Consider the following 19,303-nt stretch of genomic DNA (forward strand, 5'->3'; position numbering starts at 1 on the left):
AGTGTGGAATGACATTGGCAAAACCAGCTCTGCCATTTTATACTTGTTCATTTGGAATCTTTGTAATCCAGTTAGGCAATGTTTAATGTCAAATCATTATCATATTATTTATGTTCTGGTACAATTATTTTTTTCCAAAGTCAAACATTTAATTTATAAACAAACGATTTATAAGCTTTGTCTTGCTGTTTCCTTGGATGAACATAACTACATAAGCTTATAAACAAATCAAAGTAAAGTTAATGGGTAGTTTATCCTCCCAAGAAAGGCCATTTTGAACTCGGATACTTGAATAATCCCACATATTATACTTGCAGTTGACCCGAAAATGTAGGGCTTCAAACTGGACATTGATCATTTCTTATTTGTTTGTTAGGTTTTTCTCCTTCGCCAATCCAGTTTAAATATTTTCAGCAACCCAACAACTTATGAAAGATTTTAAAATGTTAGCTGTTAATTTTGTCAAACTGAGATGGAGATGAAGACTAGAAACCATTTGTTTTTTCTTTTTTAATGCAATTATTCCAACACTGTTTGGAAAGAGGTGTTAAGTCTTTGCTCATAATAAAAATTCCTTGAATAGTACAATGGAGGGCACTGAAGTTAAGAGCAAAAGCTTTGATTTCAATTGTATTGTGGTTGGTATGGGGAGCTTTCTTTTACCGGAGAAAGACGCAGTTCGTATGAGCTTATATGGTAATCTAATGACATTGCAAATAATAGACTTTGTCCAAAAATACAATCTCACATGGTAAGATAGTTGACAATTATACTATAGGAATATAATAAAATATTTAAAAAAAAATACATATCAAAATTTGAAGATTGTTTATCAAATAAAAAAAAGTACACCATCAATGTACCAAATACTCACTCAGCATAATACATTATATTATAAACATTGAAAACAAGTTGAGCTTGAACCTTGAATGTTCGAGTCTGAACTCAACTTATATCTTAAACGTACCTTTTTTTTTTTTTGCCTAAGCTCAGTTTTCAAATTTAATATTTCTGCCCAAACCCTTTCAAATGTTGAATAAATCTTCAAACTTAAGTCGGAAATCTATCCTATGAACAAATTTAATCGAAACTAAATCGATAATATACACCCTCTTCGTTATAAGGACGGGTGCAAAAAGGTTGTATGGTACACCATCTCCTCAGATAAAATTAAGTCCAGTTGCCCACTATACATCTTATTAACTTAGACAGATCAGAAGGTAGAAGCTCCAAAAAAAATTTACACTTTTTTCTCTAATTAATTAACTTTTTTAAAAAATTAAAAGATTTCTTTAATGCAGCAATTTAAAAGAGAAAATACACTGTTTACAAATTAAATAAAAATATTAAACTTCTTACTTTTTAAGTCAAAATAAATACACTTGCATTAAATGTAAGTTGAGAAAATGCTTTCATTAATAAATATTTTAAAAGCCCTTTGGAGACTTTTTTTTTTTTTAATCAATAATATCCATTTGTAACTTCTTTAACTCAGTTTAAACATTAGACTCGAATTCAGAAGATTGTATTGGTCATTGAAATGGTCTAGTAAGTCATCGAATTTTCTTTTTAAAAATAGTTATATTAAAATATTTGTTTATCTTGAAAGAAAACTTAGCCCATTTACGAAAAAACTAATGAATTAACAAAATTAATTTAGTTTAATTTTTCCTTGTACTGGTGACAACTTTCAAAACTTAGTTAATTTCCAAATTATTTATTATTCAAAATTTGCTTATAATCTAGTAGCAAAAGGTGAAATTCAACTTAATTTTAATTAAATAAAATCAGGATAATTTTATGCATAATAAATTCTAAATTTAGGTTTCAATATTCTAAATTCAAAATAACTACCATGCATGCATGCTAAGCAAACCCAAAACCAAATTCTTATGCCACAATTTGAATAAAATAATAAAGTTCCCAAAATAACCAAAATTTAAAATAATAAATTTAAAATACTTTTTAATAAAAAGATCAATTCGAACTAAGCTCTCCGTATGTCAAGTTTGTGTCCTAACATGGTGAATTGTTTGTAAAGATGGAAATAAGAGAGAGAGTGAGCTATGAAGTTTAGTGTGAGTCCAATCACAAGAAAACCAGTGCAAACAATAGACAAATCATACAGAATATTAATTCCTAGTGTAACAGTCTATTTTTTAGTAGTGTCGGAAACAGTGATTTCGAGACCACAAATCTGACGAGTGTGTACGTAAATATTATTTAATATTTACGAGTCAAATATAGTGTTATAATAAATTTTGATTTGATATTTTATATTATTTGAACAAATAATTAGGTTCAAGTGGTATATCTCTAAAGTCAAGTGGTTTTAGAAAAGAAGATATTGGGACCTCGTTTCTATAAACTGAGCCCGTAAATATTCTATTAAATATTTATGAAGTGTTATTAGGGTCATACTAAAATTTGGTTAAGAAATTTTAATGTTTAAATAATTAATTTGGTAAAAAGATTAAATTGTAAAATATGTAAAAGCTGAATTCTATTAACTAAAAGGTGAAACGGATATGAAATCTTAAACTAATGGACTTAAATGACAAATATACCATATAAAAAAGTAGTGGACAGCCATGGACATTAAATTGTTGATGATTAATTAAGTTATTAAAGGTAATATAAAAATTAAGTAAATAAAAGATGAAAGAATAACATCTTCTTTATTTTTTTTCTTCACCTTAAAGTCGAATAGCCATTGCCAAGGGGGAAGCAAGTTTCGGCCAAGCTATCTTGGTATGCATGATATTTTGTCCCGTTTTAAGTAATTTTTATGTTTTTGAGCTTGTATTAGCTTAATCTAGCTAGCTCGAGGGGCAATTTGTAAAACTGTTAAAGGTTTAGGGATTTATTATGAATGAGTTTGAAGTATTTTTGAAGTAGTTGATATAATATTAAAGTTAGTAGTTAGATATAAGTATTTTGTTAAGTGATTTTTGTTGATTTTGTGTTTAAAGACTTATTTGGGAAGATAGTAAAATTCAATGTTAATAATGGGAAATGGTGGAAAATATAGGTTGTTTGTGAATTTATTAAGAAACAGTTAGCATGAATACTAATTAAAATGGTTAAATTGCAAGTTTTAGGTTTATGGACTAAATTGTACAAAAGAAAAAATGTTAGGGGTAACTTTGTAATTTTACATTAAAGTGGGTTATAAGTTAGAATTAATGATATTAAGGTATTTGAATTATTCCATTGAAAGAAATTATTATTTAGATCAATATTTCATTGAAAGAAATTATTATTTAGATCAATAAAACAATCAACCGGACTTGAATCAAGGGAAAACAAAGTTTTGAATTAGTTCTCGACTTTGCTGAAACAACCGTTGTAATCAAGGTCAGTTCGTATTTCATTTTAGAATATTACATTTGAATTTATAAGATTAATTGATATCTTTATATATGTATCTATGTTTAAGATTGTCTTGATTTGAGAAAAGGAAAGGACCGTGATTGAAATATATCATGGTATTATACTCGAAAAGGAAAAGACCATGGTTGAAAGATATCATGGCACTACATTTGGTATTTTCGAATCAATGAAAAGGTTGAAAGGATGTTATCCGAAAAGAATAACAAATGAAAAGGTTGAAAATGATGTTATCTGAAAAGGGTATCAAATGAAAAGGTCGAAAAGGATATCAATGAAAAGGTTAAAAAGTATAGCAATGAAAAGGTTGGTTTCTCATCCTTTAACCGTTCACTATTCAGGTAACATGTTTCAGGCGAGATATGAAACATGAGTATAAATATGAAATGAATGTTTTGATTATTATAGTTTGATAATGAATATTAATTCCTTGGTGTAAATATATGTCTATAAATATGTTATTTAGTTATGTTTGTGGTGTGTTTAGAGAATTAAATGGTTATATGAGTATTTTTCAAGTATTTGATGATGTTTCATTTGGTTCAACGAGTAAATAAAGCCTTAAAGGGTATGTGATTATGTGAAATGAACTACGATTTTTGAGTAATGATATGGATTATGACGAAATGTGTAATTGAAAGGAAAAGATGGTTTAGTGTATATGTATGAGTGGTGAATTATAAAAGTGAAATGTTAGATATGTTTTATTTCATGTTTTGATTGGAATTGTATATGCAATGTTACACCAACTAACCTAGTGAGGTGGTGTGCATAGGAAAGGAAAATTAGTTTATGGCATAATGAAGTTGTTTAACTTAAATGTTCAGTAAGTTAAGTTTCATTTATATGAACTTATTAAGCATTAATTGCTTACATAGTTGTTTTTATCTGTTTTGAGCTGAATTAATGATATTAAACTATTTGAAATTGAATGAAATTATTATTTAGATCAATAAAAGAATCAATAGGACTTGAATCAAGGGAAAACAAAAGTTTTGGATTAGTTCTTGACTTTGCTGAAACAACCATAGTAATCAAGGTCAGATCGTATTTACATTTGAATTTATAAGATTAGTTGATATCTTTATATATGTATCTATGTATTGATGTTTAATATTGTCTTGATTTGAGAAAAGGAAAGGACCGTGATTGAAATATATCATGGTATTATACTCGAAAAGGAAAAGACCTGGTTGAAAGATACCATGGCACTACATTCAGTATTTTTGAATCAATGAAAAGGTTGAAAAGGATGTTATCTGAAAAGAATAACAAATGAAGACATTGAAAAGGATGTTATCTGAAAAAGGATATCAAATGAAAAGGTTGAAAAGGATAACAATGAAAAGGTTGGTATCTCATCCTTCAACCGTTCACTATTCAAGTAACATGTTTCAAGTGAGATATGTAACATAAGTATGAATATGAAATGAATGTTTTGATTATTATAGTTTGATAATGAATATTAATTCCTTGGTGTAAATATATGTCTATAAATATGTTATTTAGTTATGTTTGTGGTGTGTTTAGAGAATTAAATGGTTATATGAGTATTTTTCGAGTATTTGATGATGTTTCATTTGGTTCAACGGGTAAATAAAGCCTTAAAGAGTATGTGATTATGTGAAATGAACTACGATTTTTGAGTAATGATATGGATTATGACAAAATGTGTAATTGAAAGGAAAAGATGGTTTAGTGTATATGTATGAGTGGTGAATTATAAAAGTGAAATGTTATATATGTTTTATGTCATGTTTTGATTGGAATTGTATATGCAATGTTACACCAACTAACCTAGTGAGGTGGTGTGCATAGAAAAGGAAAATTAGTTTATGGCATAATAAAGTTGTTTAACTTAAATGTTCAGTAGGTTAAGTTTCCTTTATATGAACTTACTAAGCATTAATTGCTTACATAGTTGTTTTTATCTGTTTTGTAGATCATCAGAAGCTCGATCAGTTGGAATCGCGTCGAAATACGATCACACTATCCCATCATCATTTTGGTAGTTCTAGTTATTTTGGCTAATGGTTATAAATGACATGTATAAGGTTTAAATATAATAGGGCTTGATTTTGGTTTGACAATTTGGTATGTTTGAGTGGTACCAAGCTTATGTATGCATCAATGATTATAGTTAATGGTGTACATTGATAGGTTGTTGAATATTTATGCATGCCTTGTGATAATAGGTAAACCATGGTTGAATGACATATATGTTTGAAATGGTTTTGGTATGTTAGATATGTGATTAATTAATGAACTTGAGATATTGTTGGGTTGATTTTAATGTATGAATTGTGGTGTCTTTTGATGGCATATTGGTTAAGTTGATTTGGTATGAATTGAAGTTTTGTTAATAGTGTTTTAGACATATGAATGCATATGGGATCGGTATGTCTTGGCGTGCAAGATTTGGTTCATGATATGGCTTGTTTTGGGGTAACTTATGTAGCACACGGCCTGGGACGCGAGCTGTCACACGGTCTTTGTGTTATTACTGTGTTAGGTGCAAGTTTCACACAGTCTGAGACACAGCCTTGTGCCACAAGTCTATTTGTAACACGGTCTAGCACATGACTTACGACACGACCATGTAACCCAACATTGAATGCACACACGGTTTGACACATGACCTATGACGCGGCAGTGTGGCCCTATTTCGAATACTCACACAGGTGGACACACGACCTACGACACGGCCGTGTGGCCTTATTTCAAATACTCATGCGAATGGATACATGGGCTGGGACACGGCCATGTGTCCAGACTTCGAATGTTCACACAGTCTGGGCTATGTCACACATTATGGCCACACGAACATTTGACCCTTGTTTTTAATTTTTTTCCAAAATTTTCTATTTTGTTTCAAATTGATCCCGGAATGTTCCTAAACTATTTTTAGGGCCCCGTATGCTCAGATTAAGGCTCGTAAGTGTATTATTGCTTAAATTAAATTGAGTTTTTAATGATAGTTCATGAATTGCATAATTATTTCTGTTTTGATGTTGAATGTTCTGATTTGTAGATAACCCTCTGTAACCCTAACATGGCATTGAAGATGGGTTAGAGGTGTTACATTTAGTGGTATCACAACTGGATAGCAATTCAAAATATCGGTATTTCAGATCCACTCGTCAATATAATATCTTAATATTCACATCTATGCAAATGTTTATGAATGCAATGCAATTTCAACTTATAAAAAAAGGTCCTACCCTACCACTACATACCATAGTAGGAATCCCCCAGAACTCATCTACTTTTACACCACGTTGTGGATTAACCATTGATCGTTGTAAATTAACTGCTAACGATAAGAATATTGATGGATAAACTATCCATAAGTGCAAATAAAAGCTGCTAGTACGTTGTGGATGAACCACTGGTCGTGTAGATAAAATTCCAACTAAGATATGTTTTGGACGAACCATTGGTCGTGCAGATTAACTATCGACTAAGATACGTTTTGGATGAACAACTAGTCGTGCAGATAAACTCCCGACTAAAATACATTTTGGATGAACCATTGGTCCAGCAGATAAACTGTCGACTAAAATACGTTATGGATAAATAATGTGTATCATGCAATCAGTAACACAATGGTATAGAAAATATTATTATATCATCAGAATTACAGTGATAGTAAACATGTAATATTTTCATACCATACATATACAGTAATAATTTTGTCAATTAGATCATGGATTCCAACATTATTCATATTATCAATGACTTAATTGAATGAAATAAAGCATTAAAAATAGTTTGGGGTCTATTCATGGACTAAACTGAACAATTCATAAAATTTTGGACAAAACTGTAAAATAGAGGACACACGACTGTGTAGAAGGGTTACACGGCCATGTGGCCAAACTGTGTAATAGGTTGTGTCCTTGTGGCAAATGCAAAAACTAATCTACAAGGGAGATACGGCTATGTGGCAAGGTCTTAGTCAAATGGTTCACGAACTAACCTAAGGTTTGCAAGGCACACGGTTGTGTGGGGGCCATGTGGTCTACCCGTGTAGGCCACACGCCTGTGTGGTAGACCATGTGGCCCTAATCATAGAGTCAGTTTGCCTCGATTCACTTGTAAAAGAACACACACTTTTCTTTGGAAGCAGTATCGATGTTCCTCATGATTAAATCTGATCCGATGCACCTAAAACAGGTCCTTCAAACGACATTTATACACGAATTAATAATTGGTTTCAAGATTATCGAAAGATTCGACAAGAACCAAAAAAGATTGAGTAGTTGAATTGAAAGATTAAAGTCGGATAGAAATTCTACAAAAATTTGAGATCTAAACATAAAAAACGAAAGGTACTTACCGATTATTGGCCAGGATAATGGATGTTTATTAATGACAAATCTAAACTCCGATAGAAAAGGATTGAATAGGGGATGATTTGATTCAAGATAGCAAAATAATCAACAGCATTTAGGATGAAAATATGGTGTAAAGAAAATGGAAGAAAATAAAAAGAGAATGAATAGAAAGATGGAGAGCAAATTCTATTAGGATTTGAAAATGGGAAATATGAAAATCTAATTAGGAAAATAATATAAAAAGATGGTAGAATTCTAGTTCTATTAGAAATTTTAGGAATAAGTAAGTTGTGAATTCTAATTAGGAAATAATTGGTTAAATTCTTAGAGTTTGTAAACCCTAAAGGCGTCACCTGCAATTTTCTCAAGATTTGCCAAAATTGAATTTAAAATGAAAAGGAGGAGGCAACATCTCAAACCTTGGCTTCAAAGAAGCGTAACACCCTAACCATTGAGCCTATTGCTCAATCCTTATTTATTTTTTACGCTTAATCATATAGTTGTGTCTTAGGGTGTTTTTGGCAAAATTATGAAATAAAAAGGGAATGAGGGGGCTTGACCTTGGATCTAGAGAGATTTTAGCATTTTAAGCATGGAGCCTACAACTCATTTCTTACCTAATTTAGACACTTAATTGTATATATTACTTTCTTTTTGGAGTCTTGCCGAATTTCCAAAATAAAATGAGAAGAAGGGGTTCAAACTTGGGATCGCAAACAAGGGAAGCTAACTTTAAACCATTAAGTTTGAAGTCTATTTCTTACTTAATCTTATTTCTTAATTGTATCTATTTATTTCAAGGTGTGACTTTTCTCTAGCTTGTTGAAAATAATAAAATAGGAGGAAAGGATTCAACTTACATATTCTTTACTAGGTTACAAATATAACACCATAACTTTTAACAGTTCTTCACTTAAGCCTTCTTTCCACTTTATACAATGTCATGACATACTTTTTTAACTTTACAATTTAGTCTTTTTTCCATTATTATTGAAAATTACGATAATTTCATAAACTAAAATTTGTATCATTAACACTAGTTTCCTCTTATAATACTATACATAGCATTATTAAAGTAGTAAATAAGCTACTTAATTGACATAATTTTTAATTAACATAACTTAAACATAATTAAATTCTTAAAGTACTTAATCTCAGAACTTAGGATGGGGGTATAGGTTAGGAGAGGGAAGAATAAGATATTGGAAATTCCTAGTGGAAGACTAATTTCCTAAAAATTGGACAATTTGCCTTTTTGGTCACTCCTTGTTTCTCCCCTTTTCTAATTAGGTCCTAACTCAATTAAAACACACTATTTTCAAATTAAACACCGTAATCAAGTTTCGTTTTAGATTAATTAATAAAATAAAACATGATTATATCATTTTAATAGTTTAATTAATTATTTATGCCCCTAATTTTGGTATTCGCTTCAAACCCTCGACTTATTTACAAACGCACAAAAATAACCTTATAAATCGAAGCGTGACTACTCTCGGTTTTTACAAATTCAATTCTTCTAACCCTATTTTTAAGATGTGACACCATTTATTTTTAAAAAATCAAATATTTGTTTTTTTCTAAGCAAAGATAAAAGATAAGTATAATGTAAATGTCAAACCCTTAAACTTACTCTTAGTATTTAGATAATTATGTGCAAGAGTTAATAATGAGCTGAGGTTATTTTAGGAAAATAAAATATTTTGTTACACACATAAATTTTCATTTATTTCATGTGTTATATAATTCGTAAGATAAATTAAATAGATTACTATAATCTAAACGTTAAAAATATAATAAATTATTTTATTAAAAATTTAATAAAAGAAAAATATAAAATGATATTAATATATATATATATATATATAAAGACAGACCATTACAGTGGTTCTTCTCCCTAAATTTTGAAAAATTTTGATTTTTCCTTTAAAATTTTGGAAATTTTAATTAGACTCTCAAAAATTCTCAATACAACTTTTTTTTTGAAAATTTTATTTAATCTCTCCTAAAAGTTTTTAAAATTATCATTAATCTCACAAAAATTAAAAAATTTAATTAGACCTCAATTTTTTTAAAAATCTCGGTAAACTCTTAAAATTTTGAAAATTTTCTAAGCCTTCAAAATTTTGTTCCAAGATCCACCACTATATATATAATTATGAAATATTAAATAAAAATAATTTGATTTAAAAATTTTAATATAAACATACTTAAATAAATTTAAGTTAATCATTTACAAATATAAACGTGGTTAAATAAAATTTAAAGTTTATATTTCAAATCAAACTGAACTTAAACAATTATATATGATAGTAATATCATACTTAAACTTAATCCAACGCAGTCGAATTTGAGGGATGAACATAACATAGCTCAACTATCTGATCCTTGGGTTCATCAAACTGTAGTTTGGTGCATTCTTCTTGCTGGGTAATAATCATTAAAAGAGGTTGATTTGATATTTAAGCATTAAATTTATTGGGTATCTCTTCTTAAAAATTAATAATATGAAATAATTTGATTAAACTTTGGCTCAGCTTGAAAAGATTTTTATTCTAAAGTTAGGTTAAGCATTTAAGTTTGAAGAATAGTTTGGTATTTAAAAGGGTTTTAGATAAAAACATTAAATATGAAAAATAAATTTAAATAAAAATTAAATTTATTTAAAATACGAATCAATTAGTTTTAATATTCAAAACTTGAGTTCAGCCTAATTCATTTCTTAATTTTATATTATGTACGTCATTTATTTATTTTTATATAATTATAAAACTAATATAATGTAAATATTAAAAATATTTAAGTTGTTTATATTTCAAATTTTAATTAAAAAGTATATAAAGATAGTAATATTAAATAAAAATATTATTTAATAATAATAATATGAGTAAGATCTAAACGAGTTCATTTAACTATTTAAAATTTGAAATTTAAGACTTTATTTCTTATCGAATCAAACCTAAATAATTATATCAATATCAATATTATACTTGAATCGGCTAATGATACGACGATGAATATGATTGCTAACAAGCTACAATCACATAAATGGTTAGAACATTTTTGTTTTATTTAAAATTTGGTAAAGTACCATGGAAGTTTTTGTGCTAGAAATTAGATTTCATTTTGTCATTCTACGCAAAAAAAAAATGGACAAATTAGCCCTTCTACATTAAATTAAAAATCAAATTAGTTTTTCTGTTAAAAATTTCATCCATTTTTACTGATCAAATTAGTTTTTCTGTTAAAAATTTCATTCATTTTTACTGTTAAGTGCTAACATGTTTGATGGAGAAACCAAACAATAACACTTAATGTGCCACGTATACCTCATGCTAATATGGAGGGATTAATTCAAGCAAAATGAATGAAATTTTACGTGGATGGACTAATTTAAGCAACCAGACAGTAATATGTAACCACTTAACAGTAGAAATAAATGAAAATTTTGACAAAAGGATCAACTTGTTGTTTGAACTAATGTATATAGACTAATTTACCCATTTTTTAGTAAAAGGTGCAAATTGTAATCTAACTCTTAGTGCAGAAATCTCTATAGTACTTTTACCGGTACTCATAATATAAAGTTTAGATTACATACCAAAAGTTTAAATATCACTACAAAATTTAGTGGCTTTCGGAAAATTTAAACTATCCCTAAAAATTTAAGAATCGTCCTCAATAGATTCAAAGACAACTTAAGTCATCTCCAACAATTATCTTTTAAAACTGTCTCTAAAAAGTTTTAGGGACAAATATGAAAAATCGTCCATATACTTAAAAAACCAGCACTCAAAGATTATTAACGGTGTTTAAACATCATAGATAAGGTAATAAATACACACTCTCTTATAATTATGAAAATTTCTAGTTTTCTAGACATTTTAATTAATAGAACGTAATTATATTGTAATTTCTTATATCATATTTAATAATATATTATAATTATGCTATATAAATTTAAATTCTGAAAAGATAATAATTATTATAAAAATTATTGATAGCGTTTTAGAAAAATTCTTTAAACAAGTAACAAAACTTAAAATCAGTCTATCATATATAATACGTCAATCTAAAAATATTTAAAAATACGATTCTTGATAAAATTAATAAGAAAATAAACATCCCAAACAATGTTATCTAATTACTTTAGCTTACCATATTTATTAAGTTAATCTCTCGTAACATTAAACATATACACATTGTTATCATCGATTGATCATTGACACAATATAAATAATTAATAATAAATACAATTTAATTTAGTCAATTATTTATCATCAATAAAATTTTAAATTATTTAAATGAAATTAATAAAATAACATATAATTATATTTTAAAAATATAATAGATATATATATTAAAATTAAAATCTATTATTATTAATATAAAAAAATTGGGTAATTGAATTTGAGTATAATTATTTGTAATTACCAATGCAATTATTCTTCTCAATTTTCTCTAAGAATTGGAGTCCAATTACACCAGATTTTATACTGACGTATTAATTACAATGATTATCAAACAAGTTAGAGATATGTAAACACAAATCTTATTATCGGATGACTTACTTAAATTATTCATAAATCAAAAAATTTATCTAAAATATTAATCAATAAAAACCTATTTAAGTACACTCAAACCCAGATACCCAGATAATTTGTATAGTTGGAAGTAGAGAGTGAGTTAAAGAATAGTTATTTATGTATTTTCAATTATATCACACTTAATGGTAATTGCAGATATAATAAATATTTAACAGCTTAAGATGCTAGGCAAGCTTCCCAAAATAACCTGTTCCTTTCTTTCGGGGTTTTGGTTGAATCAACAGTAGATGATTTCTTGTCTTTGGCCGCTCCTCCATTGAACCGCCTATCATCCCTGCATTTTTTATGCAAACGAACCTCCTTTCGCATCTCCACCACCTCCCCATCATCATCATCGTCGTCGTCGTCGTCGTCGTCATCATCATTTGCTTTCTGTTCAAACCTATTAACCTCTCTAACACCATGAACAACATCAGATGTAGTAGTATCACAGCTACATGACTCTGCATCATCATCATCATCACCACCACCACCACCACCACCACCATCATCATCATCATCACGGTTAATAACAGACATGGCAGGATCGAAACAACACCCAGATTCCGAATCACCAGTAGCTTCAAACAGCAAGTAAGAAGAGATATCAATAACTTTACTCATTATATAATATAATAACAGCACTAAAGAACAAACATGAACAAAAAAGCACAAGACTGACTTTTGTTTTGTTTTCAAGTCTCTCTTTTTATAACATGAAAGGACTTTTGTATACTATAGCTGATGGATAGATAGATTAAAATAAAATATTAAATTAAAGAAGAAAAAGAGAGTGTGGCTGTGGGCATTGTTGGCATGCTGAATTTGAACCCTTATTAAATTCAGAACCAATCTGCCTGCCTTTTACTTTTCTAGAAGGAAGAAAATGTGTTAAATAAAAAAAAAAGTAAACCAAATCTTCCAGAAGCAAAGTGGCGACGCCCCACATTTTACTTGTACCTGTTTTTAAGGTAAAACAAGGTAATATGAAATACAATTAGCCTATAGAAACAGTTTGTGTTTGGTTGAATAAAAAAATGGAAAGCTTTGTATAGAAGGAAAATGACAGAAAATGGTATAGGAGGGATGATTTATTTTTGGGTAAATTGTACTAATGGTCATCTAATTTTGCTCGCATTCCTGTTTTAGTCATTCAATTTTAAAAATTTTCAATTTAGACACTAACGTTTCAATTCATTCTTATTTTAGTCACTAGCCGTTAAATTAATAACATAAAGTTTTTTTTAAGACTTGTATAATAACATATTTAGTCCTCAATACTTACAAATTCTATCACTTTGATTCTAATTCTAAATAATTTAATAAATTCAACCATGCACATTTACAAATTCTATCAATTTGATCCTCAAACTTCTTAACTGAAACTTTCAGCTTTTAAAACAGAGGCATTTCACATCTATAAATTTGTTACAACGCCTTTGTTTTAAAAGTTGTAATTGAAAGAATTTGTAAATGTGAAAGGTTAAATTTATTGAATTATTTAGAATTATGATCAAATTGATAGATATGTAAGTATTGAGGACTAATGTGTTATTATACCAATTACAAAAAGTCTTTCTGTTATCAATTTAACGGTGAGTGACTAAAACAGAAATGAATTCAAACATTAGTGATGCGAGCATAGTTAGGTGACCAGTTGTACCCTTAAATTTTTTTTTTCTCTTATTGTATAAAAACAAATCATGAGAAGAAAAAATATGAGAGAGAGATGTATCTATATTAATATTTAAAATTTTTACGGAGTTAATGTCACGTTTTAATTGGGTCCCAACTTAGTGGAAAATTTACTAAAAATCACTTACTTCTACAAAGTAATAGATATTATCCTGGCAATTTTGTGTCTATATATAAAATCTAAAAAATATATATTTGTACATGATGAGATTCAAACTTAAAATATTATCGATTTTGATAACTCAATTTTTTTATTTCAACTAACAAGCTATTTTCTAAACTATCCTATCAAGTACACCACTGAAAAAATGATATTTTCTATCCTTCTACTTTTCTACTCTTTTAATTTTTTAATTTTTTATTTTTTTAATTTTTTTATTCTACCAAGTAAAGTCTTAGAGATGGTATCAGAGTGAAATTAGGTAAGGTGATTTTTTACTCCTTCCAAATCCAACTCAATGTTGCCTTTAAATCGATTTTATTTAAAATTTAAATATCCAATTCCAACCCCTAAAAAATAAAATTCCTTCTCATGCTTAGCCATTTTGAAATATTAATTAATTTTTATATTATATTAATTTCGAAAAATTAAATAAAATACATATTATAAAATTATAAAATATTTAATTAAAGACATAAAAATAATTAAAATATTGTAAATGTTCTAATATATATAATTAGTTACAAAATCAATATAAGGGTATTTTTGATAATTTTTAGGGCAAAGTGATGAGGATTTGATCAAAATCTAGCCCTGACACAAACTCAGATTTTATATTTGTGAAAAGTTTATCATCCCTTGTGTGATAAAAAAAAATTATGAGGATCGAGCCTGAATTATTTTACCACCTCTCATGTGAAAAGTTTAAATTTTGAATTTTATGGAAAAAAAAAATACAATGGGAGAGATTTTCTCTCCTTTTTGAAAAATTAATTGAAAGGTCCTTCCTTAATTGACACGAGGGCCCCCCACATTTTAGAAGAATGATTAATCTTTAGCTTTGGTTCCTCTATTACGCTTAAAGATAAGATTCAATCTTTCTACTTTAATTTTAATATAATTTAGTCTCATATATTTTTATAATGTTATTATTTAGTTCTTCGAGTCTTAGAAGTTGGCATGTATGTAGCTTCTCATTTCTATTAGGTTTTCGTTGCTTTAATTGATATTATAAGACAATGGTCAAATTTTAATTTGGTCCCTAGGCGATGCTAAAATGTAAGATTAAATCTATTTTTTAATTTTTAACATGATTTGATCTCCTACTTTTATAATGACATTAGTTAGTCTAAATAGTTAATAATTCTAACTATTTCAATTAAAATGTTGACAGCAATTTTTTTAAGAATACTATTCAAGAGAACAACTTTATTTTATCATGAGTTTGAATAGGCATTTTAAGAAAAAAGTTTTTATTAATATTTTCAACGTTATTTTATTATTATATGACTTTCAAGTATAATTTTTTTTTAATTTCAAAACATCACCCTAGAAAATTTAATAAAAGAAATTTATTGGTGGTAACAACTGAACTTAAAATTTTAAATCCGAAATAAAAAACTAAATTCCAAATATAAAAAGCAAATTTTAATTTTTAATTCAAACAAAAAAAAATCAATCCAAGAATGACCAATGTTTGGGGTCTATTTTGATCACAAAAGAAAAATAAAAAAAAATAAAAAAGAGCAAACTACTGGTTACTGCTATATTTGACCCTCTGCAAACAAGGAAGTGTTTTTCCCATTACCCAAACACTCATCCAACAATTTTCTTCCCTTTTTGTCAAAACACTTGTCCTTTTTAGGAAAAAAAAAACAATAATAAAAATCAAACTTTAACAAGCTTAAATACCATTAAAAAAATTATAGACGAATAAACTTAGAGAAGAGGTTAACCCAAATGAAGAGGATTATGATTTTATAATATAGGGAAACGGAGCGTTCAATGAAAGAGTGGGAAACTAAAAGGGATGGATGGAGATGTTTTACTACATAACGTGCACTGAATGTATACTAAAAAAATCACATAGGGTTCATCAATAATAATAATAATAATAAAGTAAAAAAAGTAAACTATAATAAATAGTCACTCGAGTTTACTCGTGTTCTTATTTTGGTTACTTATTTTAAAAATTTGTTATTTTAGTCACTTTCCGTTAAAATACAAATAGAATGTTGATGTGGCTTTATTTTGATTGGTATAATAATAATTTTAACCCTTGATATTAATATACTATGTCAATTCGATTCTTATTCTAAAAAAATTAACAATTTCTCTCTCAATGTTTACATTTTGTATCAATTTGGTCCTAAGCCTAAAAAATCAAAAAAAAAATTGTAATTATAAAGATTTCAAATAAAAAGTACATAAAATTCAAAATTAAAAAAAATAAAAAGTGCTCTTCTGCCAAGTTGTGAATTTTAAGTATGTAATCAAGGGAATGACAAGAGTAACAGGGAGATTCAATCCTAAGCAAATTTAATGGCATGAGATTACTTCAACTAGACCCCCTATACTTATCTAGTATTTTGTTACTTATAGCTAAATCATGTTCTCTGTATGTGTTTTCAACACTTAATCCGACATTAATAAAACCAAAGTCCTTTTTTTTGGTTAAAAATCCAAAATTAATATATATATATATATATATATATAGATAGATAGATAGATAGATAGATAGATAGATAGATAGATAGGTAGGTTGATTTCAACTCTAAATCGCAAGACCAACTCACTCCTAAGGTTGAACAAAAAAAAAAAAATCCAATTCAAATAATAATTTTTTATTTGATCCCGATTGAAAAGTTAACATAAATCAAATTTGATTTCATTATAGTTCAGTTCCTACTTAAATTTGTTTGATTTGATTCCGATTAAGAATTTGAGATTTATTAAATTTGATTCAGTTATAATTTAGTTTGTACTTAAATTTGTTTGGTTTAATTTTAATCTCACAATAAAAAGTACAATGGTGTGAATTGAAATGAATTTTAAATTTTATAATATAAAATAAATATTTGATATTTAAAATATTATATAAAATATATTTTTCAGACAAAAATCTAAAACCAAAAAAATTGATGAAAATTAATCATTTTTTAAAATTTTATTTACTTTTTATTTTGAAAATTTTATAAATATATTTTTGGATTTTAGGATTAAAATCAAATTTACATATTGTGTAAAATTTTATAATGCTAACACTATTATTATATCAATCAAGATAAAATCATGTCGCCGGGGAGTAGCTAAAACAAGAAATTTAACTAACAAAAATGAACAAAACAGGAAATTTAACTAACAAGAGTGACTAAAATAACAATTTTTTTTAAATGAGTGACCAATATAAAAATATAGATATACTGGGACTATTTGAGTAGTTTACCCAAAAAATATATTGGAATTTATTTTATGGCAGTTTTTGATTTCCCCTGAAATCAACCACGTGTTAAACTGGTAGAGCTACTTGATGGTATTCAACAATTGACTAAGCGAGTTTCGGTTTTTTTCATTTCTTTTCTTTTTTTCTTTTTTTTTTCCTTTTTTTTTTAATTCTGGGATTTCTTGCTCCACCTTTCTTTCTTTCTATTATAAATGGAATTAATTTATTCCCTGGGTGAAACCTGTCAATCCATTTTTAAATTCCTTTTTCATGACTAATAATGCCAAAACGGAAGAAAATAAAATAAACTTTTTAAATTACAAATACAATCAAGCACAAATAATACCCATCTGAATAACTAAGAACTAAGATAAGAATTAATAATTTAGTAGGTAAACAAGAAAAGGAAAGGGAACTGCTGAGAACAGATGAGTTTGGCGTAGAATATTGGTTCAATTTGTAACCAGTTCGAAATCGAACCAGCCGACCTCCCAACAAATCAAATAATAGAAAACGTGGTAGAGAGGTAAAGATGGATCATTACTTCACCAAGCATGGACTATTTAATAATTTAGTATTTCTGTTATTTCACTGAGATATGAGAATCTGGAAAAGTATAGATAAGGTTAATAATGATGAAGACCCACCGAAAGATTTAAAACTTTGATACAATCACAGGACCGAACCAGCACGAAAGGGGAAAAGAATGATGAAAGAAGGGTCCGGGCGTCACAAGCAGCCAACAGATTTATATCACAAGTACTCAAATCTGAATAAAACAAATGACGTTTCTTTGCCTTTTATGCTTCTAGAAAGTCCCTACTTAACAAAAAACCAACAATGCAGCGGGTTGCAACCAGCACCCACAGGAACATGGACAATGTGGCATGCATGACAAAGAAGAGAGACACGTATGGAAGGAACGGAAAATGAAAGGAACAGTGCAATAGCGCATGTCAAGAACATGGCCAATTGCGCACGTCAAGATTTAGTCCTTTATATCAACTTGATCAACAACAACTAGCAGTATTACAAGAAACCATTAACCACACAATGATGGTTAAATAAAAATCATTTTAATGCAGCCATGAACTAATGAAAATAAGCAAGTATCAAAGGAGATATAAAATGCGAGGAAGAAGGTTCATCACGTCAGGAATAGTTATTGAATGAGGCTTGTCAAAGTAATGTGACTGCTCCTCAGAACGTACAATTTTAATCCTAGTGATGTCACAATGATAAATTGATGATTCTCATAAATGAGATAGATGATACCTTGATTTTCAGTAATGCTTCACGATCCCAGTACAAACAATAGTCAACATGGAAGCAACAAGTGATACCGAAGATGTTCGGTCCCTGGTTACCCTGCGACAAACAGATATATAACCAAGCAGGTAAAAGCTCAACTGAAACAGCGGAGCATGAGAAATACCTCCAAATTTCAACGAAGAAAACTGGGTAGTATCTATCTAGATATTGTATCTCCATCATCTGGAACTAAGCTACTGAAGATAAAGATAGGTACGATAGATGTTAGTTGTACAACTAAAATCTTACAAATCTCAATTACTAGTAAAATATGTAGAAACTAAATTCAATGAAGGGGAAATAAGTAGCTAAATGATAAATCATAATTACAGTAAAAATATGCAAGGGACAGCAATGCAGATAATATATGGAAGGAGAACTGAAAAAAATTCTCTTGCAAAAATCATAAAGATAGACCGCTATGCATAAATGATTTCATAATACCTGAATGTCAGGTCACTTCAGGTAGCTTGAAGGAATCCTTAAAAATATCAGCGAAAAGAAGTTTCACCAAGGAACAAAAGAGAAGTACAGAGATATTGAATAAACTCTCAGAATGTATCTTGCTGAGGAAAAAAAATTCAAAACTGTTGAGAACAAG

At 28.1% G+C, this 19,303-nt stretch overlaps 1 protein-coding gene across 1 annotated transcript; it reads right to left on the bottom strand.

Moving 5' to 3' along the window:
• Positions 1-12,409: 12,409 nt before the first annotated feature.
• On the bottom strand, positions 12,410-13,174 carry LOC108479043 (nuclear polyadenylated RNA-binding protein 3-like). The gene is made up of 2 exons (XM_017781473.2): positions 12,996-13,174; positions 12,410-12,894 (listed from the first exon to the last, which is right to left on the bottom strand). The coding sequence occupies exon 2, from the start codon at positions 12,851-12,853 to the stop codon at positions 12,491-12,493; it is 363 nt and encodes a 120-aa protein (XP_017636962.1). The 5' UTR covers positions 12,854-12,894; positions 12,996-13,174; the 3' UTR covers positions 12,410-12,490.
• Positions 13,175-19,303: the final 6,129 nt, after the last annotated feature.

This window comes from Gossypium arboreum, chromosome 12 (genome assembly GCF_025698485.1).
Source record: "Gossypium arboreum isolate Shixiya-1 chromosome 12, ASM2569848v2, whole genome shotgun sequence".
In the NCBI taxonomy this organism is placed as follows: Eukaryota; Viridiplantae; Streptophyta; class Magnoliopsida; order Malvales; family Malvaceae; genus Gossypium; species Gossypium arboreum.

What these genes read in the sequence shown, in the direction of transcription:
- LOC108479043 (XM_017781473.2), bottom strand. Translation starts at nt 12,853, where the DNA reads ATGTCTGTTATTAACCGTGATGATGATGATGATGGTGGTGGTGGTGGT.